This window comes from Oncorhynchus keta, chromosome 12 (genome assembly GCF_023373465.1).
Source record: "Oncorhynchus keta strain PuntledgeMale-10-30-2019 chromosome 12, Oket_V2, whole genome shotgun sequence".
NCBI classification, from domain to species: domain Eukaryota; kingdom Metazoa; phylum Chordata; class Actinopteri; order Salmoniformes; family Salmonidae; genus Oncorhynchus; species Oncorhynchus keta.
The window spans coordinates 18,125,800-18,153,459 of NC_068432.1; the positions used below are offsets into that span (position 1 = coordinate 18,125,800).

Consider the following 27,660-nt stretch of genomic DNA (forward strand, 5'->3'; position numbering starts at 1 on the left):
AGCACCAGCCTCATTCAGTCGATGCAGGAGCCATAAGATGAAAAATATTATTCTATATTTACTGAGAAATATATTGGAGTCTGAAAAGCCCGATAACAGAACCTGCCGACGCGGCTTTTGTCTGGGGTGACCGGTCTCTTCCAGCGGAGGAGAACACCGTCCATCCATAGTCATGAGAAGACTCGGGACACACACACACACGTGTTCTACACATGTTGAAACATCGCCGACAGTAGTAGATCTCTGAGACTAATATTTCGCCACAATCGTTGGGTTAATATGCGTTTTCAACGTAACCAAGATGAAGTATGTAACCCATGTCACTGCATAGCAATGGATTAGAAATGAAAATGTCAACAAGACATCATTCAGTTTAGGAGTGTGTGACAGGGGACTTAGTGTCTTTTAAACTTGTGATGGTTGCAGTCATAATTCACAGTTGATTAGTGACCTATAACTTAAGTTGCCTATAACCATAAAAGTTGCCTATAAGTAATCGGTTTATTGGATTTTATCCATCGTTGATTGATGGCACACGGTAATCCGAATAATCTCACACTTTAAAGTTAATCAAAAACCTCATATCTACCAAAACTCTCGATTTGAATTATAAACTCATCAGCAAGCCCGCAGCATCCAAAAGACGGCTAATGGGAGTGGAAAGTGAATGGGAGTGAGTAAGGACCTTCTCCACCTGTTGCTGGTGAGAAGCTAGCGCTTTGAGAGAAAATTAATTGGAGGTATGGGAGAGAGGAGCCTGCTGTCTCCAATTGTCCTGATTAATTCATTAGTGCCACAGTTGTAAGGTGTACTTAGGAGGAGTGAACCACTCTACTATAAGGGGAAGCTCTGCTTAGCACATGGGGCCTGATTTACTAAGCAGTTCAACTAGTGCAATGTTCTCACATGGGTCATATTCATTAGTGAACAAAACATTTTGAAACAGGAAAAGAAAATTGTGTTTCCTTTTGGACGAGCTCAGATAGCCCCTCCCAGTATCAGCCAGTTTGGTACCTAGTAAATATGACCCTGTTGATCTAGGATTAGAGACTGCTCAAAAAACGTGAATATAGGTGAGAACAAGGGATGAGATTTCCAGGTATTGTTTAAATCTTTGTTTTTATGTTTACTCCCTTCTGAATATAAAACCTGCACATTTTCCACAGGTGTGAATGCTTTGTAGATCAGCAACCTGTTTAATCCAGTGGGGCTTTCAGGGGGGTTCACATATTACTCAGTACATACATTTAAGCATGTGTTTCCCAAGGCAAGTTTTTTCCTACCTGTTAATTTTCTGCTCTCCATTATACTGAGAGAAGTTAGAGAGACATGCATGCACTGTATGTCTATCTGAAGTCTCAATCTGAGAGCTAAGAAGAGCTTTTTGTTGTTGTCTTTGATCTGCCAGTGTCTTGTCTGCTAAGTTGGCTTCCCTGCGCAGTTAGGGGCAGAGGCCGGCGGGCGTCTGCTGAGCAAATTGACTGAATATGGTCAAGACTAGCTGACTCCAGGCTGGTATTAGAGCTGCATAGCTGGTGGTTGGATTTTGAGGGAGGGGGGGGTTAGCGCAAGAATTCTTCTTACACTTTGATTCTGCAGCTTGAGGATTTCCCAGTAACGGACAAGGCTGCTTTTCCTCAGTTGGGCCGGCCAGTGGAATTGATATTAGTCTCTTCGTTTGGTCATTCAAAGGCTCCATCAAGGGTTTTTGAGCGAGCTCATCGACAACAAACTGCTTGTGTCATTTCACAGTCTGACACCCAACCACATATCAGCCATATTACCATCTCATATCTAATTTATGACACTATATCTCTATTGCGGCATTATTTGCAGACACACACTGGCAAATTGTAATGGGCATAAACCCAAGCAGCAGCCTAGTCAGTTTTTACATCCTAATAATCCTGCAGGTCCTTCTCTTCCCTGTAAAATAACAAGTTACAAATCATCCTTGATGGGACAGCATTTCACTGAGAGATGTTTAGACAGCTGACGAGGAGGCAAAGCAATGAAATCCTGGGGGCAGAGGGAGATATCCATGGCAACGGCAGTACCTAGACTCTCCTACTAGGGCCAGAGCACGTGGATAATGAGGTATTAATATTTCCAACAGGACTTGGTAAACAGATGAACATGTTAATTAATCAAGATTCGTTGATACAGCGCCAAGGAGAACATTTTTCAGAATTCAGCACTCGACGACCTCGACAATCTGCAATATTTGTCAGAATTCCAACTTCAGCCCTGAACCTGCCTAGCTGCATTTTGGATGACTCATTCTCTCCATTTAAAGTGGCTGTCGAATTACACGGTGACCCAAAAGCAATCGCTTAAACAAGGACGGTCCTCGTGCTAAAAGGCCAATCAGGCAGTGTATCCCTAAAATGGAAGAACTCAATAATTCAGAGGGAAATCACTCCTGCGAAGCCGTTGTGAATAATTCAAAGTATTATGACTTAAAAGATTTACCATCTGTATTGAGAATGGAGAGAACAATGATTAATTCAACATCTGGATTAATAGAGTTTCAGTCAGAAGTTTTGATTTACGTTGGCCCTCTTACTGTCTGCTCTCCTATTACCTACTTTGACGAGAAAAGAAAGGGCTTTGCCCGAACCTATATTTCGACTGCGCGGCAGGCATAGTGCCCGTTTGTTCATTTATTCCAACAGCACTATTTAAGAAAAAAATCAAAATTGTGGGTGAGCTTAAAGTATGCGTCTCTGCAAGCATGGTTTTCTGTGGGTAATGGTGAATTGGAGGCGAATTTACTGTCTGTCACTGAAGACAGATATGAGGTTGAGATAATTGGAGAGGACATGAGTCTCAAATGGCACCCTATTACCTATGTAGTGCACTAGTTTCTGGTCAATAGTGCACTACATGCAGTAGGGAATAGGGTGCCATTTGGGAGGCAACCTCTACACAGTACAGTATGGCCCTGTGGTTTGTGAGGGAATGTTGAAGAAAGTGACTCCATTCTTTGTTGTGAAAAAACTCTGCAGCCGCACTGGCCACCTTAGTCGGTTTGTCCAGCTATTTTCGATGGCGCAAACATATTTTACAGTTTAAAGGCTGTAGACGCTGGGGTACAGTATGATGTGACTACAAGGAATGGCAAATGGAAATCTTGGACGTCTGATCATAACGAGGCGTGGAGTACGGTGTCCATATTAGGAAAGTATCTCAAAAAACATATCGGAGTAAGCGTTTTATTTTTGTCCAAAGTCATTGGTTTCGTGTTGAGTCATTTGTTTGCAAATGTTGGTTAACCTACTAATAAATTGGATAATCCAGATGGTTCTGTGTGGAGCATTTGAGGTCAGGCTGTCTTTGAAACGTCTGCGCTCACTCTCCTACTGATGCAGTCACATAAGATACCTTTTGTTTTTTTGGAGACCTTTTCGTGACCTTGGCACCTAGCTTGTATTGAGTACACCCACAACTCAAATCAATACAAGTCAATACAAACAATACAATCAACTCCTATTTTGGCATAATATCCATGTACTGGTTTCGATTTAATGTGTCTATGTCAGTGAGGGAATGTGTGTGAGCGTTAGGGGTTGCATTTGCGTATAAAGGTTCAACTGACAGATTTAGTTTACTCCCCAAAATCAATGGCTCCCCTGCGCACACGCAGACACACAGAATCAATGATGTGTCACGTGCAGAGTGCAGCCAATGACGAAGCTCTTTCCCACACTTCGCATGGATCCCCTGTCTCTTCTCAAGGTCGACTCATGCCACGGGCTCCTTAGTGTGTGTGCGTACAATTCTTATCAGGGCAACTCAGATCTTTAACTGGTCATTGGGTGCAGTATAGCCTCTGTCGGTGGACTCATTCTCTCACCTATACAGTAGCACAGCCTTCATAAACAATTCCACCCTCTCGTAGATTAGTCAAGTTCAAATTCACAGCTATTCCACACGGCCAACTTTATCAAACTGACTCCTACAGACTTGGACTGCCCTGGTTCTGCTCCTCTCCGTGCAGTCCATTGTTCGTTCAAAGCTGACAAAACTGCTGTGACATTTCAGACCCAAAAAAGCCCAGAAAGTAGATGATCTTGATATTGTGCTGTTGTTGAACACGCCCAGCTGGCTGTGTGTGTGTTTTTGTGTGCAGACAGGAGCAGGGTTCTCCTCACAGCGTATTGTGTTGTTACCCATACTGTATACTTGGGCAGAACAGGGAGAGGAAGAAAGGAGTAGATGGGAGACCCAGTGTCAGAGCCAGCCCTGTTTAGATGAAATGAATGCAGACATGCATACGTAAATAAGGATGGGGGCCCGGGGCGGCTCTATTCACAAGGCAACCCGTGTTGACATCCCTCCCTCCCTCCCTCCCTCCCTCAAGTCTCTCTCCCCGACCGTTGCTGTAGCCAAGTGCTAACCGATTGGAGCGATACAGGAGGGGGAAATGAACAGTATTTTATTTTCTCCTCTTTTCTTATTTCTCACTTTTTGTTCTTTATTGTCTCGGAAATCGCTCGCTTTGCGCTATCGCTTTTCTCTCGGCAGACCAAGGCCTTATGTGCGTCAGTGTCTTGATCCGTGCCGGTATAACCCTCACTTTTATAATGAGTTCACTCCCTTTGTCACTATTGAGATCGGCTGAGATATATATGTTTGTTTTTTTAAGGGAGATTGTGTTGCAGTGAACACGGTCAATTCTCCGTGTCCCCCAGTGCTCAGGCCATGCTGAGATTATAGAACCATGAATTGGATTTCTCATGGATTACAAGTATTGCTTTGCAGAGTTGTTTTTTTTTCATGACCTCCTCAGAATAAATAGAGAGGGAGAGAGACGGAGGAAGGAAGAGAGAGAACAAGGACCACAATGGAAACCCCAGACTTTGTTATCCTCTGATTTTACTTATGTATATGTATGGCTTTTTTAAGTATTATGTGAGCTTGTTTTTTAAAATGGTCAAATTAATCAACTAAACTACACTAAACAGTTATTTGGAGCAAGTATTCAACATTTCTATATCTTCTTCCCCTCGTCTTTTTCTATTTAACTCTCCTTTTTTCCACCTTTCCTTTTCTCCCTCTCACCCCTCTTCTCTCTTCCTCTTTTTCCCTTGCACTCTCTCTCTCTCACTCTCTGCGTCATCCCTCTCTCTCTGCTTCTCTTTTTCTATCTTTTTCCCTGTCGTTATCTCCCTTCCTCTCGCGCGCTCTCTTAAATCGGTCAGATGTTTAGCAGCTGAGGAGGCGTGGCCCTGTGAGCATTCCAGGTCGATTCGACCGCTGTTAGATAATACTGAAATCACATTGGTGGATGAGGCTTGTTAACCACAGGGGAAGGCAGTACAACCACTTCACATGTCTATTCCTTCCCCACTCTTCATCGGCCTACGTTCTTGATGTTGTTTAAGCACTCCATCCATTACACACGTTATTTTACACACAGATGGGCCCAACATCTGGGGCGGCAGCGTAGCCTAGTGGTTAGAGCGTTGGACTAGTAACCGGAAGGTTGCGAGTTCAAACCCCCGAGCTGACAAGGTACAAATCTGTCGTTCTGCCCCTGAACAGGCAGTTAACCCACTGTTCCCAGGCCGTCATTGAAAATAAGAATATGTTCTTAACTGACTTGCCTGGTTAAATAAAGGTAAAATTTAAATTTAAAAAAACATCAATATCCACTATTGATGTGGATGTGGGAAATCTGTTGAACATCTGCGACTTGTATTTGCTTCAAAAGAGCCGTCTGTGCTGCAATTATATCATAACAGCGAACAAATCGGTGTATTCTCAGAGTAACAAATATGGCTGCCCCAGGGTTCAGAACATACTCGGATGCAAGGGGTGAATTCAAAGGCATGCGCTCCTTAGAGAGTAGAATATTCAGTTGAGAAACCCTTTTCCCCTCTTCATTCCTTACAGGATGTTAATCAATGAGGTCTATTGGGAAATCCTTTTATGTATTTGTTGACTTGTTTATTTTGTGTGGATGGGTTAAATGCTGCTTATGGTGACTTTGGCCTACTGTTTCACAGAGGCTATGTTGTTGTTGCTTCTGTCTGAATAATAAAGGCATAGCGACCACCCACTGGTAACAATGACACTACACAGTAAAGCCTCAGTTTATACACAACACCTTCCTAATATTGACTTGCACCCTTTTTTGCCTTCAGAACAGCCTCAATTTGTCGCAGCATGGACTCTACAGGGTGTCCAAAGCGTTCCACATGGATGCTGGCTCATGTTGACTCCAATGCTTCCCCCAGTTGTGTCAATTTGGCTGGATGTTGTTTGGGTGGTGGACCATTCTTGATACACACACATGTTGAGCGTGAAAAGCCCAGCAGCGTTGCAGTTCTTGACACACTCAAACCGGTGCGCCTGGCACCTACTACCATACCCTGTTCAAAGGCACTTCAATTATTTTTTGCCCAGTTTTGCCCATTCACCCTCTAAATGACACATATACCCCAGTCTTGGCCTCAGTCTTGGGGGTGGCAGGTGGCCTGGTGGTTAGAGCTTTGGACTAGTAACCAGAAGGTTACAAGATCAAATCCCAGAGCTGACAAGGTACAAATCTGTTGTTCTGCCCCCAAACAAGGCAATTAGCCTGCTGTTCCTAGGCTGTCATTGAAAATATGGATTTGTTCTTAACTGACTTGCCAAGTTAAAAAAATTAATAAAAAATACACAATCCATGTGTCAAGGCTTAAAAATCCTTCTTTAACCTGTCTTTTCCCTTTCATCTACACTGATTGAAGTGGAGTTAAGAAGTGACAAAAAGGGATCCTAGCTTTCAGCTGGTCAGTCTATGCCATGGAAAGGGCAGGTGTTCCTCATGTTTTGTACACTCAGTGTATGTGGCCAGTGGGTTTGATAACAAGCTAACTTCTACCTAATTTCTATCTTAACCTTAAACTTCAATGACACATGGAAGCCAGCTAGTAGAGTACTTTTAAATTAGCACACATCACTCAATATCTTTCAGACCCTTTGTAGCTGTCTGTAGTAGTTTTATAGCATCACAGAAGTGCTCATCAGTTAATCAAGGCAAAGCATAGAGAATAATATTTCTATGGGGGAGAGTGTTACATAACTGGGAGCACTGAGTTGTCATGAAGGCAGTGACCTCACATACCGTGTTCTCACATTCTGCCCTCTGGGATGACATCACTCTCCATCACCATAGCATCAGCAGCCTGTATCTGTAACACCGCCTGGCATATATCACGTTAGCCACAGCTTCATCCTCCCACAATTGATCTCTGATTGTGTCTCACGGTGAGAGATTTGATTCTCACTGCCTCTTTCAAAAGAACATTTCCTATGTTGTATTAATGATTCTCTTCCCCTCTCTCTCTCTCTCTCTCTCTCTCTCTCTCTCTCTCTCTCTCGCTCTCCTTCCTTTGTGGCCTGGTGATTGGTGCATTCCCTTTCTCTGCCGCTTCGCCACGTCTGGCTGAAGGTAAGAGTTGTGTGCTTTTAATCACCTACATAGACAGTAGAATCCCCTGCAGTAAATACCTAGCCCTGATCACAAGGAGACATAAACCCACCCTTTTTTTTAACAAAAGAACTGATTTCTTAATATAATGAAATACTCTTGTCCAGTCCTCTGACTGTGTTACTGCTACGTATCCGGCTTATTTTGTTAGTTTAGCCACACAGAATGACAGGAATTCATAAACAAGACTGAGAGCTCCACTGCCATTGCCAAGTTCTGTTAGGCACCCATTGACTGCAAGCTGAAATACACACACCACAAAATGTCCCACAAACACTTCCTTCCTCTTGGCAATGCATGACTTTTGTCACTGTATTTGCTCTCCACGCTCTCTCTTTCTCGTTAGAATAAACATTATGTCGGGAAAAAAACAAAGCGTGGACTTAATCAGCCCAATGCAATTGGAACGAGAGAATATAAGAGGAAGAATACGGTAAAAGGAATATGGCTTCCCTTTGTACCTTATCTCCCCAGAGCCCGCTGTAGCGATCCTCACGCTAATCTTCTTTTTGTTTTGACACTTTTTTTATTCTGCAGTCTTTTCTACTCCACTGCATTATCTCAGATTTAGGGAAATGCACACAAAACACCTTACAGAGAGAGTGCGAATTGAAAACAATGGATGCGAAATGTGTTTAGCCATCGGGTATAATCGTCCCTTTCACTCGCTCACTTGTTCACTCTCTAATGGCCTGCGGTGGCTGAGGTGTTTAGTTTTAAGGTGAACAAAATGGCTACATGGCTAATTAGTGAACTATTACCACCACCCACACCTCTCTCCACTTCCTCAACCTCCCTTCTCCTTGCCCTTTACGTGAACACAGTTGACGTGATGATGCAAGGTACAACTAGGGGTCACATGACCCCGACCGTCTCCTCCCATTCGCGGGATTGATTGGTGTCATGGTAATAGGGGTGAACACAGGGTGGTAATGACAGAGGGGGAGAGCTCCTAATGACAGCACTCTGTGGCAGCACTACTGAGGCCCTGACTAGCTACCGAGGCCCTGACTGAGTGGCTCTTACTTGGCACTGACACCTGTGCGCCAAACCTCTCATAGCAACCCAACCAACGGCTACAGTACAATACAGGAAATAGAGTGCATCTGGGGTTACATTGGAAACAGCCCCCCTTCATTTCCATACCGTGACCCATTGATAAGCACTGTTGTCGAATAGAGGAGATTCTGTCATTTGTAAACAATGCCCAAGGCTTCTCTGAATTAGTCCTGTAAATGTATTTTTTTTCATAAATAAGCACCCTGTGTTTGGGGTATGGATCCTGTTTATTGAGCACTTCTCCCCTGATTGTTCTAGTGAATTAATGCTGAGAGCTGAATCCACCTTTAATTGTAATATGTGAGCGGTGGAGGCGAAGTTAGATAGAACCTGAACGGAGCAACCTTGGTGGATTGAATCAAGAATCTACAAGCACAAAATACATTTGTGTTTGTAAACACACCCAAAACCTTGACTCTCCACCTCTCCTCACCCCCGTTATTTGTTTTTGATGGGATCCTGAATATTTAAAACCCTCTTAAAAATATATACATATTTTAAAAACTGGTGGCACGCCAGTGTGTTTGTTTGTAAGGGGGCCTCCTGAGCGTATAACATGCTTCAGCTTGCTGCCTCCATGCTAAGCTGTTTTCCCCCAAAGCTTTGCTCTCACATCCTATTCATAGTAAGATTACCAGCAAGGAGGGGGGAGAGAGGAGAGTGGAGGAGCGAGAGCGGGAGGGAGGCAGGTGTTTCCATAGCAACCCTGAGCAGGGAGTATGAATGCAGTTTCTGCAACAGCATCATCAGCAGCAGGAGTGTGCAAGGGACACAGGGCCTTGTCTTCACAACTAACCTCTGTTCCAGTGTTGCTGCCTAGCTCTACGGCTGGATCCTTGCATATGTCTTACCACTCTCCTCCTCTCTGTCTTTCTCTTTCACTCTCTCACTTCATTTATCTATCTCTCAGGCCCTTTCTGTTTTGACAAGCATTTTCTCTATATTCTCTGTCTGCTTTTATTATCTTCTGGAGGAAAACAAGGGTTTCTCTAACTCCAACATGTTTATTTGTTTCCCGATGGTGGTACCTATGAATTTTTCATACAGCCGCTTTGATTTCTTTGTCACAACCAGTAAGATGTTTAGAATCGCAGTTAGAGACGCTCTGACAAATCCAGCAAACTGTAAGCTACTTCCGACCCCCATGCTGTTCCTTCCCAAGCTTTCTGCTTCCTGTTTCCTGTCATGTGACTGTGACCGCTAATGTCACCTCTCAGCAGGGCTCAGCGTAAGCATGCAAAGTGCTAATCACCTTAGTCCTCCACTGGTCACGTTTGCCAGCAGAGGTGTATCTGTCACTCATTGGAGTAGATAGTGAAGGCAATCCCCTTCCCTGAAACCTCCAAGGCAGCAGCCAGAGAATTAGCAAACCCATGAAATCATTGTGTACGGTTTTAAAGTTGGTTATGTTGGCACATTAGTGGTAATCAAATTACCGGGTCTGTTTTGAATTGGGATGTTCTCTCTAATTAATTAAAAATGTTGTATAACACGTTTCCAAGAAGGTCAGGATACCACTGAGCAGATAACAGATTGTTGCAATCAAGTGGATGTGAAAGTAATGGAGATTGGGATAATGAGCCGGATGTTTCACCCAGTCATTTGGTGTTGAAGCCAGAGATGGTGTTGGATAGTTCAGTTGAATGTTTTTAAAGGAAGGAATTTATACTGAAGAAAAATACACTACATGACCGAAGAATGTGGACACTAGGGCTGTTGCGGTGGCCGTATTACTGCTACACCGGTAGTCACAAGTCATGAAGGCAGTCAAATAATTATGCTTCTCCAGGCTCTGATGCTGCTGCTGGTCATTAGTAGCCTACCAAACTTGCTAACTGCTTGGCACTCAGAAAATCGAATCAAACACTTCATGAGAGCCCATGAGCTCATGTTGCGCAACATTTCTATAGGCTATGCAATTGCGTGAGAAAACAGAGTGATGACCTCTATTAAAAAGAGATGGTTCCCATCAGCTTTCTATAGGCTAGGCCTACTATATTTATTTCTCAACTTTCCTAATATAAAGCACATTGTTTATATTTACAACAGGAGTATAGCCTACCTAGCTGGCATGAAAATGAACCACAGGAAAAGCGTCCTCCATTTGCTATTTAAGTGTAAATGTGACATGTATTTTTTTCCCCGCTGCCCCTGTTTCGATACAGGTGCATGATAATGATCCATTCTAAATAAAAACAAAGTTCACATATTATTTAATGTATATATAAAGGCAAGATTAAATCAAGAGTAGTCTGATGGGTGACAATATTACCCTATCACTTGTGAATGATATATAATCACTTGGGAATGATGCCCAGCATAGAAACAATGCCTTTTTATGCACCTTTTCGAATGATAGTCGCATACCTCATGTACAGTGCCTTGCGAAAGTATTCGGCCCCCTTGAACTTTGCGACCTTTAGCCACATTTCAGGCTTCAAACATAAAGATATAAAACTTTATTTTTTTGTGAAGAATAAACAACAAGTGGGACACAATCATGAAGTGGAACGACATTTATTGGATATTTCAAACATTTTTAACAAATCAAAAATTGAAAAATTATTCAGCCCCTTTACTTTCAGTGCAGCAAACTCTCTCCAGAAGTTCAGTGAGGATCTCTGAATGATCCAATGTTGACCTAAATGACTAATGATGATAAATACAATCCACCTGTGTGTAATCTAGTCTCCGTATGAATGCACCTGCACTGTGATAGTCTCAGAGGTCCGTTAAAAGCGCAGAGAGCATCATGAAGAACAAGGAACACACCAGGCAGGTCCGAGATACTGTTGTGAAGAAGTTTAAAGCCCGGATTTGGATACAAAAATATTTCCCAAGCTTTAAACATCCCAAGGAGCACTGTGCAAGCGATAATATTGAAATGGAAGGAGTATCAGACCACTGCAAATCTACCAAGAACTGGCCGTCCTTCTAAACTTTCAGCTCATACAAGGAGAAGACTGATCAGAGATGCAGCCAAGAGGCCCATGATCACTCTGGATGAACTGCAGAGATCTACAGCTGAGGTGGGAGACTCTGTCCATAGGACAACAATCAGTCGTATATTGCACAAATCTGGCCTTTATGGAAGAGTGGCAAGAAGAAAGCCATTTCTTAAAGATATCCATAAAAAGTGTCGTTTGAAGTTTGCCACAAGCCACCTGGGAGACACACCAAACATGTGGAAGAAGGTGCTCTGGTCAGATGAAACCAAAATTGAACTTTTTGGCAACAATGCAAAACGTTGTGTTTGGCGTAAAAGCAACACCCTGAACACACCATCCCCACTGTCAAACATGGTGGTGGCAGCATCATGGTTTGGGCCTGCTTTTCTTCAGCAGGGACAGGGAAGATGGTTAAAATTGATGGGAAGATGGATGGAGCCAAATACAGGACCATTCTGGAAGAAAACCTGATGGAGTCTGCAAAAGACCTGAGACTGGGACGGAGAGTTGTCTTCCAACAAGACAATGATCCAAAACATAAAGCAAAATCTACAATGGAATGGTTCAAAAATAAACATATCCAGGTGTTAGAATGGCCAAGTCAAAGTCCAGACCTGAATCCAATCGAGAATCTGTGGAAAGAACTGAAAACTGCTGTTCACAAATGCTCTCCATCCAACCTCACTGAGCTCGAGCTGTTTTGCAAGGAGGAATGGGAAAATATTTCAGTCTCTCGATGTGCAAAACTGATAGAGACATACCCCAAGCGACTTACAGCTGTAATCGCAGCAAAAGGTGGCGCTACAAAGTATTAACTTAAGGGGGCTGAATAATTTTGCACGCCCAATTTTTCAGTTTTTGATTTGTTAAAAAGGTTGAAATATACAATAAATGTCGTTCCACTTCATGATTGTGTCCCACTTGTTGTTGATTCTTCACAAAAAATACAGTTTTATATCTTTGTGTTTGAAGCCTGAAATGTGGCAAAAGGTCGCAAAGTTCAAGGGGGCCGAATACTTTCGCAAGGCACTGTAGTCTAGCCCTTAGCCCTATATGTTTTGATAAGGTAGTTATCACAACTAAAGTGGCCAAATAACATCTTAAAATGAAGCACATTAATCCACATTACAAGGGATGTTTTCCGCTAATGGAACATTCACGCTTATAGCCTACTACTATGTGGGCATTGCTGCGCGTGCTTACAATGTGAAGAAATAGCCTAATAGTTTATCAACATTTGAAGCAAAACGTTATGATCTGTTGCGTCAGCCACATTGCGTAAAAAGTTTTTGGATGCTAGTGGTTATATAAATTTTGGATCTATCAGATCCCACAACTGTCCCAGACTATGTTTGGAATATTTATTTTTCTTTTGGTGTTTGTTAGGCCTACTCATCTTGTTGGCTGGCAAATGTGGACAGTTCTTCAAATATCTTCAATATGCACCTCAGAATTGGATAAGGACACGCACAATTGCGTCCCACGATGTGTCTGTCTTCACTTGTAGCCTGTGAGAATGACGTGATGGAGAGCCATGTGAGAGAGAGAGAGGTGATTAGGAGCTTTTCAAGCAACTCTTTTCTTATCATCATTAGTCACATCATGCAGCCTTAAAATGTATTAAAAATCCAAACGTATAGCCCAACGTTTGTAGAACAACTGAAGTTACATTAAGCATATAAGCATATAAGAATACCTGTTTCTTTGTTAACCGCTCAAGACAGAATAACCGCATGTGCGCACTCCCTCATTGTTTGGAGAAAAACATGTTTTATTCTGCTTTGTTCAATTCTTCATACTATAAAATAATGCCACGGAATTCTAAGCAAATCTTGTCTGCTAAATGAGCTAGTATAGCCCACAGCCATTTGGCATAGCCAGATCAGGACCTAACATAAGGACAACTCAGAGTATGCTATTCTGTTCTTCTGAAATAGACTACCTTTTCTTTATCTCATGCTTTTTTAGACATGTCTAAAATACATAATAGATTTATTGTGAAACCCAGACTGCCAGATGGTGAAGCGTTATTCATCACTCCAGAGAACGCGTTTCAGCTGCTCCAGAGTCCAATGTCGGTGAGCTTTACACCACTCCAGCCCGACACTTGGCATTGCGCATGGTGATCTTATGCTTGTGTGTGGTTGCTTGGCCATGGAAACCCATTTCATTAAGCTCCAGACGAACAGTTATTGTGCTGACATTGCTTCTAGAAGCAGTTCGGAACTATCTAGTAAGTGTTGCAACCGAGGACAGATGATTTTTAATGTCTACACGCTTCAGCATTCAGTGGTCCCGTTCTGTGAGCTTGTGTGGCTGAGCCATTGTTGCTCCTAGACGTTTCCACTTCACAATAACAGCACTTACAGTTAACTGGGGCAGCTGTAGCAGGGAGGAAATTTGATGAACTGACTTGTTAGAATAAGTGGCATCCTATTACAGTGCCACATTGAAAGTCACTGAGCTCTTCAGTAATGCCATTCCACTGCCAATGTTTCCTATGGAGATTGCGCTCAATTTTATACACCTGTCAGTCACCTGTCAGCATCGGGTGTGGCTGAAATTGCCGAATCCACAAATTTTGATGGGGTGTCAATATACACTGCTCAAAAAATAAAGGGAACACTTAAACAACACAATGTAACTCCAAGTCAATCACACTTCTGTGAAATCAAACTGTCCACAAACTGTCCACTTAGGAAGCAACACTGATTGACAATAAATTTCATATGCTGTTGTGCAAATGGAATAGACAACAGGTGGAAATTATAGGCAATTAGCAAGACACCCCCAATAAAGGAGTGGTTCTGCAGGTGGTGACCACAGACACCTTCTCAGTTCCTATGCTTCCTGGCTGATGTTTTGGTCACTTTTGAATGCTGGCGGTGCTTTCACTCTAGTGGTAGCATGAGACTGAGTCTACAACCCACACAAGTGGCTCAGGTAGTTCAGCTCATCCAGGATGGTACATCAATGCGAGCTGTGGCAAGAAGGTTTGCTGTGTCTGTCAGCGTAGTGTCCAGAGCATGGAGGCACTACCAGGAGACAGGCAAGTACATCAGGAGACATGGAGGAGGCCGTAGGAGAGCAACAACCCAGCAGCAGGACCGCTACCGCCGCCTTTGTGCAAGGAGGAACAGGAGGAGCACTGCCAGAGCCCTGCAAAATGACCTCCAGCAGGCCACAAATGTGCATGTGTCTGCTCAAACGGTCAGAAACAGACTCCATGAGGGTGGTATGAGGGCCCGACGTCCACAGGTGGGGGTTGTGCTTACAGCCCAACACCGTGCAGGACGTTTGGCATTTGCCAAAGTACACCAAGATTGGCAAATTCGCCACTGGCGCCCTGTGCTCTTCACAGATGAAAGCAGGTTCACACTGAGCACATGTGACAGACGTGACAGTCTGGAGACGCCGTGGAGAACGTTCTGCTGCCTGCAACATCCTCCAGCATGACCAGTTTGGCGGTGGGTCAGTCATGGTGTTGGGTGGCATTTCTTTGCTCGCCACAGGTTTCCTCACTGCCATTAGGTACCGAGATGAGATCCTCAGGCCCCTTGTGAGACCATATGCTGGTGCAGTTTGACCTGGGTTCCTCCTAATGCAAGACCATGCTAGACCTCATGTGGCTGGAGTGTGTCAGCAGTTCCTGTAAGAGGAAGGCATTGATGCTATGGACTGGCCCGCCCGTTCCCCAGACCTGAATCTAATTGAGCACATCTGGGACATCATGTCTTGCTTCATCCACCAACGCCACGTTGCACCACAGACTGTCCAGGAGTTGGCGGATGCTTTAGTCCAGGTCTGGGAGGAGATCCCTCAGGAGACCATCCGCCACCTCATCAGGAGCATGCCCAGGCGTTGTAGGGAGGTCATACAGGCACGTGGAGGCCACACACACTACTGAGCCTCATTTTGACTTGTTTTAAGGACATTACATCAAAGTTGGATCAGCTTGTAGTGTGGTTTTCCACATCCAGACCGCCATGGGTTGATACATTTGATTTCCATTGATCATTTTTGTGTGATTTTGTTGTCAGCACATTCAACTATGTAAAGAAAAAAGTATTTAATAAGAATATTTCATTAATTCAGATCTAGGATGTGTCATTTTAGTGTTCCCTTTATTTTTTGAGCAGTGTACTTGTGTGTGTGTGTGTATATATATATATATATATATATATATATATATATATGTGTATATATGTGTATATATGTGTATATATATGTATGTATGTATGTATGTATGTATGTATGTATGTATGTATGTATGTATGTATGTATGTATGTATGTATGTATGTATGTATGTATGTATGTATGTATGTATGTATGTATGTATGTATGTATGTATGTATGTATGTATGTATGTATGTATGTATGTATGTATGTATGTATGTATGTATGTATGTATGTATGTATGTATGTATGTATGTATGTATGTGTGTATATATATATGTATGTGTATATATATATGGTTGGAAATATATGGTTGGAAATGCTGCCAGATTCTCTAAAATGTTAGCGACTTATAGAAGAAACATACAATTTAAATAACCTAAAATGATCTGGCAACAGTTCTGGTGGACATTCCTGCAGTCAGCATGCCAATTGTACCCTCCCTCAACTTGAGACATCTGTGGCATTGTGTTGTGTGACACAAAACTGCACATTTTAGAGTGGCCTTTTATTGTCCCCAACACAAGTTGCACCTGTGTAATGATCATGCCCTTTAATCAGCTTCTTGATATGCCATACCTGTCAGGTGGATGCAAGGTCTTGGTAAAGGATAAATGCTCATTAACAGGGATGTAAACTAATTTGTGTGTGTGGAACATTCCTGGAATCTTTTATTTCAGCTCATGAAACATGGGACCAACACTTGATATGTTGTGTTAATATTTGTGTTCAGTATAATTTGTTTGTGCTCTAAAATAGGCTGTCTTTGTGTGTAGTTATTAGATAACCTTACTATTTTAAACAAGTTTAAGGTCATCAGCCAATATCATAAATGTGTTTCCAAAACGAAAGCACTGCTGAACTGTACTTAAAAATGTGTTACTGAAAAACACTTGTATAGCCCCCTTCTTCAACACAAAGACATTTTGTTTTCTTCTCATGTGCTGAAAAGTCACACAAAAAAATTAAGCTGACCTTGTTTCAGGAATATTCCTCCGCAGGATGTTAGGACCAGATGTGAGCAGACAAGCTGTCTCCTCCACCGAGATTGATGAGGTGTATATTCTTGAAAATCAGATCATTCCTAACCAAGGGCCTGACTTTCTCTCTACTATGCTGGTGGAGACTCTGCGGCTGTGCATCTCTGCTCACCTTTATCTCGCTAACTGATACCGAAATAGCAGGTAGGAACCAGGATAACTGAGATTGGAAAAAAATAACCAAATCATATTTGACACGATATTGACACCTGGCTGAATGTAATTTTTTTCCTCATGCTGACACAAAGATATTGGGCCTTGGAAGATTGTGATCAAACAAATCTGTTTGAAACAGGATATCTGTCATAGTTTTAACAAAAACAGAAGGGGTAACCCAGACACGTCACAGATGCTATAATGCTGAAGCATCCGTTTTAGAATGCTTTCTCACCACCAAATATGGTAGGGCGAAGAAGTCCAGTTGCTGGTAGTGGTAGAGGATGGAACTAGGTGAAACTGGGTCAACGTTCTGCTAATTTCCGCATCAATTAAACATCTGATCTCAATATTTTTCTGTTCCTAAAACTAGAATCTGTTACGAACACTGTCCACTGAGTTTTATAGACTTGAGAGTTTGCCAAAGTAAAAAAAATATATGTTTTTTTTTAGGAGTGCAAAGTTCAATTTTGTGCAAACGCGTACTCCAGAGGAGGCGTTCCCTAATGGAAATATGCAAATACATGCTACAATGTGACAATAGGAGCTCACCAGCTCATGCTTGGCCCACCTTCTTGCTTGTTCTGCCCATTATGCTTCACAGATGAACAATCTTGGCTTAGTTATAAATATCTTTGGTTTTAGTGAAAGCGTAGAACAGAGCAATAGCCTGTGAAGCCATTTGTTATGTCACAATGTAACGTTGGCCTCAATGTTCTTTGTGCACCAACCATGCATTATTAGTTTAAATCAAATTTTCTTTGTCATATACACGTTTAGCAGATGTTATTGCGGAATGCTTGTGATGTGTAGTGGATGTGTAGCAGATGTGTAGCAAAATGCTTGTGTTTGTAGCTCCAACATTGCAGTAATATCTAACAATACACACAACCTAAAACTAAAATAATGGAATTAAGGAATATATATACATTAGGATGAGCAATGTCGGAGTGGCATAGACTAAAATACAGTAGAGTAGAATACAGTATATACATATGAGATGAGTAAAGCAAAAATATGTAAACATTATTAGAGTGATCATTATAGCAGTGATTTCAAGTCTATGTAAATGGGGCAGCAGCCTTTTTTATTTTAATAACCAGGTAGGCAAGTTGAGAACAAGTGCTTCTACACCTGCATTGCTTGCTGTTTGGGGTTTTAGGCTGGGTTTCTGTGCAACACTTTGAGATATCAGCTGATGTACGAAGGGCTATATAAATAAATTTGATTTGATTTACAATTGCAACCTGGCCAAGATAAAGCAAAGCAGTTTGACACATACAACAACACAGAGTTACACGTGGAGTAAAACAAACATACAGTCAATAATACAGTAGAAACAAGTCTATATACGATGTGAGCAAATGAGGTGAGATAAAGGAGGTAAAGGCAAAAAAAGGCCATGGTAGCAAAGTAAATACAATATACCAAGTAAAACACTGGAATGGTAGATTTGCAGTGGAAGAATGTGCAAAGTAGAAATAAAAATAATGGGGTGCAAAGGAGCAAAATGAATAAATAAATCAAATCAAATAAATACAGTAGGGAAAGAGGTAGTTGTTTGGGCTAAATTATAGATGGGCTATGTACAGGTGCAGTAATCTGTGAATTGCTCTGACAGCTGGTGCTTAAAGCTAGTGAGGGAGATAAAAGTTTCCAGTTTCAGAAATTTTTGTAGTTCGTTCCAATCATTGGCAGCAGAGAACTGGAAGGAGAGGCGGCCAAAGAAAGAATTGGTTTTGGGGGTGACCAGAGAGATATACCTGCTGGAGCGCGTGCTACGGGTGGGTGATGCTATGGTGACCAGCGAGCTGAGATAAGGGGGGACTTTACCGAGCAGGGTCTTGGAGATGACATGGAGCCAGTGGGTTTGGCGATGAGTATGAAGCGAGGGCCAGCCAACGAGAGCGTGCAGGTTGCAATGGTGGTTAGTATATGGGGCTTTGGTGACAAAATGGATGGCACTGTGATAGACTGCATCCAATTTGTTGAGTAGGGTATTGGAGGCTATTTTGTAAATGACATCGCCGAAGTCGAGGATTGGTAGGATGGTCAGTTTTACAAGGGTATGTTTGGCAGCATGAGTGGAGGATGCTTTGTTGCGAAATAGGAAGCCAATTCTAGATTTAACTTTGGATTGGAGATGTTTGATGTGGGTCTGGAAGGAGAGTTTACAGTCTAACCAGACACCTAGGTATTTGTAGTTGTCCACGTAGTCTGAGCCGTCCAGAGTAGTGATGTTGGACAGGCGGGCAGGTGCAGGCAGCGATCGGTTGAAGAGCATGCATTTAGTTTTACTTGTATTTAAGAGCAATTGGAGGCCACGGAAGGAGAGTTGTATGGCATTGAAGCTTGCCTGGAGGGTTGTTAACACAGTGTCCAAAGAAGGGCCAGAAGTATACAGAATGGTGTCGTCTGCGTAGAGGTGAATCAGAGACTCACCAGCAGCAAGAGCGACATCATTGATGTATACCTTTAAGGTGCAGGGTTACGTAACCTGGTGGAAGCTGCCTAGTGATGGCTATTTAACAGTCTGATGGCCTAGAGATTGAAAAACAGCTTCTGTCTCTCAATCCCAGCTTTGATGCACCTGTGCTGACCTCGCCTTCTGGAACATAGCAGGGTGAACAGGCCATGGCTCGGGTGGTTGTTGTCCTTGATGATCTTTTTGGCCTTCCTGTGACATCGGGTGCTCTAGGTGTCCTGGAGGGCTGGTACTCTGCCCCGAGGTGGTGAGGGTAGGTAACAACATCTCCACCCCGCTAATCCTCATAAATAACCTCACACTCAACAAAAAAAGGAGATGATCGTGGACTTCAGGAAACAGCAGAGGGAGCACCCCCCTATCCACATCGACAGGACAGTAGTGGAGAGGGTAGTAAGTTTTTTAAGTTCCTCTGCGTACACATCACAGACAAACTGAATTGGTCCACCCACACAGACAGTGTGGTGAAGAAGGCACAGTAGCGCCTCTTCAACCTCAGGAGGCTGAAGAAATTCGGCTTGTCACCAAAAGCACTCAAACTTTTACAGATGCACAGTCGAGAGCATCCTGTCGGGTTGTATCACCGCCCGGTACACCAACTGCTCCGCCCACAACCGTAAGGCTCTCCAGAGGGTAGTGAGGTCTGCACAACTCATCACGGGCAAACTACCTGCCCTCCAGGACACCTACACCACCCGATGTCACAGGAAGGCCATAAAGATCATCAATGATGACAACCACCAGAGCCACTGCCTGTTCACCCCACTATCATCCAGAAGGTGAGGTCAGTACAGGTGCATCAAAGCAGTGACCAAGAGAGTGAAAAACAGCTTCTATCTCAACGCCATCAGACTGGTAAACAGCCACGACTAACATTGAGTGGCTGCTGTTAACATATTGAATCAACTCCAGCCACTTTAATAATGGAAAAATTGATGTAAAAGATGTATCACGAGCCACTTTAAACAATGCCACTTAATATAATGTTTACATACCCTACATTACTCATCTCATATGTATATAATGTACTCGATACCATCTACTGCATCTTGCCTATCAATGATTCATATATATTTATGTACATATTCTTCATCCCTTTACACTTGTGTGTATAAGGTAGTTGTTGTGAAATTGTTAGGTTAGATTACTCGTTGGTTATTACTACATTGTCGGAACTAGAAGCACAAGCATTTCGCTACACTCGCATTAACATCTGCTAACCATGTGTATGTGACAAATACATTTTGATTTGTTGCGCCTTCTTCACCACACTGTCTGTGGGTGGACCATTTCAGAATGCCAATGATGTGTACGCCGAGGAACTTGAAGTTTTCCATCTTCTCCACTGTGGTCCTGTCGATGTGGATAGGGGTGTGCTCCCTCTGCTGCTTCCTGAAGTCCACAATCAGCTCCTCTGTTTTGTTTATGTTCAGTGAGAGGTTATTTTTCTGGCACCACTCTCTCAGGGCCCTCACCTTCCCATGTAGGCTGTCTCGTCATTGTTGATGATCAGGCCTACTACTCTTTTTTTGTCTGCAAACTTGATGATTGAGTTGGAGGCGTGCATGGCCAGGCAGTCATGGGGGAACAGGGAGTACAGGAGGGGGCTGAGTACGCACCCTTGTGAAGCACCTGTGTTGAGGATCAGCGAAGTGGTGGTGTTATTTCCTACCTTCACCACCTGGGGGGGCGGACCGTCAGGAAGTCATGGACCCAGTTGCACAGGACTGGGTTCAGACCCAGGGCCCCGAGCTTAATGATGAGCTTGGAGGTTATTGTGGTGTTGAATGCTGAGCTATAGTCAATGAACAGCATTTGTACATGGGTATTCCTCTTGTCCAGATTGGATAGGGCAGTGTGATGGCTATTGCATCGTCTGTGGGCGGTAAGCAAATTGAAGTGGGTCTAGGGTGTCAGGTAAGGTAGTGCTCTCAAAGCACTTCATGATGACAGAAGTGAGTTATGGGGTGATAGCCATTTAGTTCAGTTACCTTTGCTTTCTTGGGTACAGAAACAATGGTGGACATCTTGAAGCAAGTGGGGACAGCAGACTGGGATAGTGATTGCCTTACAGCCTTACTGTTTGATTGCCTTACAGAGGGAATAACGACACCGTTTGTATTTGGCTATATTCCCAGTCACCTTGCAATGGTTAAATGCGATGGTTCACGCTTTCAGTTTTGTGTGAATGCTCCTTTACACTTCCTAATAAACTCACCGTTTCCAAGTATTCGTCAACGTTATTCTCGGAGGCTACCCGGAACATATCCCAGTCCGCGTGATGAAAACAATATTGAAGCTTGGATTCAAATTGGTCAGACCAGCGTTGAATAGTCCTTAGCACGGGCACTTCCTGTTTGAATTTCTGCCTATAGGAAGGGAGGAGCAAAATGGAGTTGTGATCAGATTTTCCGAAGGGAGGGCGGGGGAGGGTCTTGTATTTATCCTGGATGTTGGAGTAGCAGTGGTCGAGTGTTTTAGCAGTGTGAGTACTACAGTCAATGTGTTGATAGAACTTTGGTAGCGTTTTCCTCAAATTTGCTTTGTTAAAATCCCCAGCTCCAATAAATGTGGCCTCATGAAATGTGGTTTCCAGTTTGCATAAAGTCCAAGGGGAATATACACAGCCTGTGACTTTAACCAAAGATGATTTTCTTGGGAGGTAATATGGTCTGCGTTTGATTGTGAGGTATTCAAGGCCGGGTGAACAGAAGGACTTGAGTTTCTGTATGTTATCATAATCACACCATGAGTGGTTAATCATGAAACACCTCCCCCTTTCTTCTTCCCGGAGAGTTCATTTATTCCTGTGTGCACGATATACTGAGAAGCCAGCTGGCTGGATGGACAAAGCCGTATATACCAAGAGAGACATATTTCTGTGAAACAGAGTATGTTACAATCCCTGATTGGAAGGAGATTCTTGCCCTGAGCTTGTCTACTTTATTATCCAGAGACTATACATTAGTGAATAATATACTTGGAAATGGTAGATGGTGTGTGCGCCTCCTAAATCGGACAAGAAGTCCACTCCAAATACCTCTTCTCCACCGGCGTTGTTTTGGATCAGCCTCAGGAATAAATTAAATTGCCCTGGGGAGTACGAAAAGAGAATTCAATTAGGGAAAGTCGTATTCCCGGATGTAATGCTGGTGAGTTACCGCTGGGCCAAAATCCCTGCTGCAGTGTGTGCAAACCTGGTCAAGAACTACAGGAAACGTATGATCTCTGTAATTGCAAACAAAGGTTTCTGTACCAAATATTAAGTTCTGCTTTTCTGATGTTTCAAATACTTATATCATGCAATAAAATGCTAATGAATTACTTAAAAGTCATACAATGTGATTTTCTGGATTTTTGTTTTAGATTCCGTCTCTCACAGTTGAAGTGTACCTATGATAAAAATTACAGACTTCTACATGCTTTGTAAGTAGGAAAACCTGCAAGATCGGCAGTGTATCAAATACTTGTTCTCCCCACTGTATATACACTACCGTTCAAAGGTTTGGGGTCACAAGGAAATGTCCTTGTTTTTGAAAGAAAAGCACATTTTTTGTCCATTTAAAATAGCATCAGATTGATCAGAAATGCAGTGTAGACATTGATGTAAATGACTATTGTAGCTGAAAATGACTGATTTTTAATGGACTCTGTATATAGGCGTACAGAAGCCTATTATCAGCAACCATCACTGCTGTGTTCCAATGGCACGTTGTGTTAGTTAATTCAAGTTTATAATTTTAAAAGTCTAATTGATCGTTAGAAAACCCTTTTGCAATTATGTTAGCATAGCTGAAAACTGTTGATCTGATTAAAGAAGCAATAAAACTGGCCTTCTTTAGACTAGTGGAATATCTGGAGCATCAGCATTTGTGGGTTTGATTACAGGCTCAAAATGGCCAGAAACAAAACTTTCTTCTGAAACTTGTCAGTCTATTCTTGTTCTGAGAAATTGGCAAGAAACTGAAGATCTCGTACAATGCTGTGAACTACCCCCTTCACAGAACAGTGCAAACTGTCTCCAACCAGAATAGAAAGAGGAGATGGAGGCCACGGTGCACAACTGAGCAAGAGGCAAGTACATTAGATGTCTAGTTTGAGAAACAAACGCCTCGAAGTCCTCAACTGGCAGCTTCATTAAATAGTACCAGCAAAACACAGTGAAGAGGAGACTCCGGAATGCTGGCCTAGGCAGAGTTCCTCGGTCCAGTGTCTGTTCATTTGCCCATCTTAATCTTTTTATTGGCCAGTCAGATATGGCTTTTTCTTTGCAACTCTGCCTTGAAGGCTGGCATGCCGGAGTCACCTCTTCACTGTTGACGTTGAGACTGGTGTTTTGCGGGTACAAACAAGAATTTATGTATTCCTAAAGCGCTCACTGGATATCTCTATTAAGCTGTTACTACTATTGAGCTATCATATCAAAAACAATCGCTCACCACGTGTCCAAAAGAGGGTTGGGAATACAACACTGAACCCTCAAATTGGGCCTAACTATAGCTCTACAATTGCTACCGCTTCAAACACTAGGGTTGGTGTTTGGGCCAGACAGTCCAGCTGTGTCTTAAACTTTTCACACGTACCAACACACTGGTGTGGTCATTCTACAGTTGTCCCTGTAGTGTAAGATCAAACCGGTGTGATTAGAACGCTTATTTAGAACAGCCCGTTTCGAATGACGCAACAATCAGCATTTGAGCTGGCCACACTTTTCATAAACTATTTACACAAACACAGTCCTTAAAGTTATGTCCAGAATGTGAGCAGTTTATTTTTGGATGCAATGTTCAGATATTCACAGAAGTATCTATAGCATAACACAATCATCCAAACCAGAAAAATGTAGGCTACATTGGTCCTAGCGCTAACTGAGGAAAGATTGATTGAGATATTTTATAACTCGGCTGACAAAATACAATATGAATTAGCTAATAGAAATTACTATTTATAATTAATCACATCACGGGTGAGCTCACCATTGATGATTAGTTTCAGCGCGTCACCATGCTTTTTTCCTCACAGAAACCAAAGATAATAAGAGAAGACGAGATGAGTTTGGTCTGTTTATAGTTTACATGTTGAAGGGGTTGTCTACCATCGTTCACATCCCACAATTCACTTCCTGAAGTTCTCACTAAATGAGTAAACCCTTACTCACCTAATTTTTTTTTTATTGAATATTCAAAACTTACAATATACTTGCAGTGAAGCCGCTCTACAACTACATCATACCAGTCATCCAACAGATTCCCATTCAGAGCGACACAAGGAAGCATTCAGGGTCAATGCCCTGCTCAAGGGCACGTTGACCGATCTTCCACCAGGCCCAAAAAACGTGAACCCGAACCCTCCAAGATGAAACTGGTATACTTTCTTATTTATGCTATTTTTATTCCCCGCCAGTTTTGATCCTTTATATTGGGCAGACAGACCAGTTCCCAACCTCCTCCCGCTGCATCCTGACTCCTCCATTTTTGGGGTGATGCTGTAATCAATTGGTTGTACTCTTGGATTGAGCAGACCTTCCCGTACAATTCTGATACCTCCATGAAGGACATACAGTGCCTTGCGAAAGTATTCGGCCACCTTGAACTTTGCGACCTTTTGCCACATTTCAGGCTTCAAACATAAAGATATAAAACTGTATTTTTTTGTGAAGAATCAACAAGTGGGACACAATCATGAAGTGGAACGACATTTATTGGATATTTCAAACTTTTTTAACAAATCAAAAACTGAAAAATTGGGCGTGCAAAATTATTCAGCCCCCTTAAGTTAATACTTTGTAGCGCCACCTTTTGCTGCGATTACAGCTGTAAGTCGCTTGGGGTATGTCTCTATCAGTTTTGCACATCGAGAGACTGAAATATTTTCCCATTCCTCCTTGCAAAACAGCTCGAGCTCAGTGAGGTTGGATGGAGAGCATTTGTGAACAGCAGTTTTCAGTTCTTTCCACAGATTCTCGATTGGATTCAGGTCTGGACTTTGACTTGGCCATTCTAACACCTGGATATGTTTATTTTTTAACCATGCCATTGTAGATTTTGCTTTATGTTTTGGATCATTGTCTTGTTGGAAGACAAATCTCCGTCCCAGTCTCAGGTCTTTTGCAGACTCCATCAGGTTTTCTTCCAGAATGGTCCTGTATTTGGCTCCATCCATCTTCCCATTAATTTTAACCATCTTCCCTGTCCCTGCTGAAGAAAAGCAGGCCCAAACCATGATGCTGCCACCACCATGTTTGACAGTGGGGATGGTGTGTTCAGGGTGATGAGCTGTGTTGCTTTTATAACGTTGCCAAATATAACGTTTTGCATTGTTGCCAAAAAGTTCAATTTTGGTTTCATCTGACCAGAGCACCGTCTTCCACATGTTTGGTGTGTCTCCCAGGTGGCTTGTGGCAAACTTTAAACAACACTTTTTGTGGATATCTTTAAGAAATGGCTTTCTTCTTGCCACTCTTCCATAAAGGCCAGATTTGTGCAATATACGACTGATTGTTGTCCTATGGACAGTCTCCCACCTCAGCTGTAGATCTCTGCAGTTCATCCAGAGTGATCATGGGCCTCTTGGCTGCATCTCTGATCAGTCTTCTCCTTGTATGAGCTGATAGTTTAGAAGGACGGCCAGGTCTTGGTAGATTTGCAGTGGTCTGATACTCCTTCCATTTCAATATTATCGCTTGCACAGTGCTCCTTGGGATGTTTAAAGCTTGGGAAATTGTTTTGTATCCAAATCCGGCTTTAAACTTCTTCACAACAGTATCTCGGACCTGCCTGGTGTGTTCCTTGTTCTTCATGATGCTCCCTGCGCCTTTAACGGACCTCTGAGACTATCACAGTGCAGGTGCATTTATACGGAGACTTGATTACACACAGGTGGATTGTATTTATCATCATTAGTCATTTAGGTCAACATTGGATCATTCAGAGATCCTCACTGAACTTCTGAAGAGAGTTTGCTGCACTGAAAGTAAAGGGGCTGAATAATTTTGCACGCCCAATTTTTCAGTTTTTGATTTGTTAAAAAAGTTTGAAATATCCAATAAATGTCGTTCCACTTCATGATTGTGTCCCACTTGTTGTTGATTCTTCACAAAAAATACAGTTTTATATCTTTATGTTTGAAGCATGAAATGTGGCAAAAGGTCGCAAAATTCAAGGGGGCCGAATACTTTCGCAAGGCACTGTAGCTTGCGGACCTAATATTTAATTAACTTGAGTCATCGGCATACATGGACAACTTTGTTTTTAAGCATTGGATTTCTAACACTCTATTGTTATTGGATTTGATTTTAATAGCTTGCATTTCGATGGCCATAACAAATAGATTTGGTGACAGCAGACACCCTTGTTTAACTCCTCTTGACAATTCAAAACTCTGAGAAGTAGCCGTTATTTACCATTTTACACCTGGGGTTGCTATACATTATTTTTTACCAATTTTATAAGAGAATTACTGAAATTGAAAAATCCAGGCTGGGCTGCCGGCCACTCCACAGTCAGAGGTCCCTGGAAAAGATAAGAGAGAGGTGAGTTGTGAGAGAAACTTTGGCGTGGTGTCATGACCACTAGAGTCATACACCTTAACAGTACCTACCTGGCAGTGACGGTTTCTTATATCATGGCCCAGTGGTTAGCCTTGAGATTGACTATCTGGACAAACCCCTGGGCCAGTGTTGGTACTGCTGGAGATTGTAAAATGGACATACCTGCCACACTCCTGGATTTACCTGCCCCTGTTCCTCCCGTCTGACGCCACCTATGAGAACATTTCATAGATTAATGCAATGTTATAAAGGAAAGATATGTTCAACCATTTTGAGCATGGAGACTGATCCGAACTCACTGACTCTGGTGGATGGGATACCTCCTCGGTGGCTCAGACAGTTGATGGTTCCAAAGTCATTTGGAGAGGTAAATTGAAGAGGTACATTTTTATGAGCTCAGCATAGCTACCATTTCTTGCTTTCTCAAATGTCAACCAAAGCTTAACATACTTTGTCTCACGGGCTTCACCGAAGTGTTGTGTGTCAGCGCTTCCAGTGGTCGGCCATCCAACTTCTTCAACTGGAGAAGATTGTTGGCTTCCACCAATGTAACCCTTATGAAGACATAAAGATAAAAATGTCAGTGTTAGGAAAATTAAAACTAGCTTCAGGTTATTTTGTGTGCAAATTCATATAAACTCAGCAAAAAAAGAAACATCCTCTCACTGTCAACTGCGTTTATTTTGTGTAAATATTTGTATGAACATAACAAGATTCAACATTTGAAGCATAAACTGAACAAGTTCCACAGACAGACATGTGACTA

At 42.5% G+C, this 27,660-nt stretch overlaps 1 protein-coding gene across 13 annotated transcripts in view; it reads left to right on the forward strand.

The window, feature by feature from the left end:
* LOC118391049 (neural cell adhesion molecule 1-like) overlaps window positions 1-27,660 on the forward strand; it is a 320,476-nt gene that overhangs the window by 157,551 nt on the left and 135,265 nt on the right. Inside the window, exon 1 of one of the 13 annotated variants that reach the window (XM_052457768.1) lies at window positions 1,072-1,099. The exons of the other annotated variants lie outside the window; for them this stretch is intronic. Within the exon in view, the coding sequence (XP_052313728.1) occupies window positions 1,087-1,099 (13 nt within the window). The 5' untranslated portion in view covers window positions 1,072-1,086. Of the gene's footprint in view, window positions 1-1,071; window positions 1,100-27,660 lie in introns of those variants that run through there. 13 annotated transcript variants of the gene reach the window in all.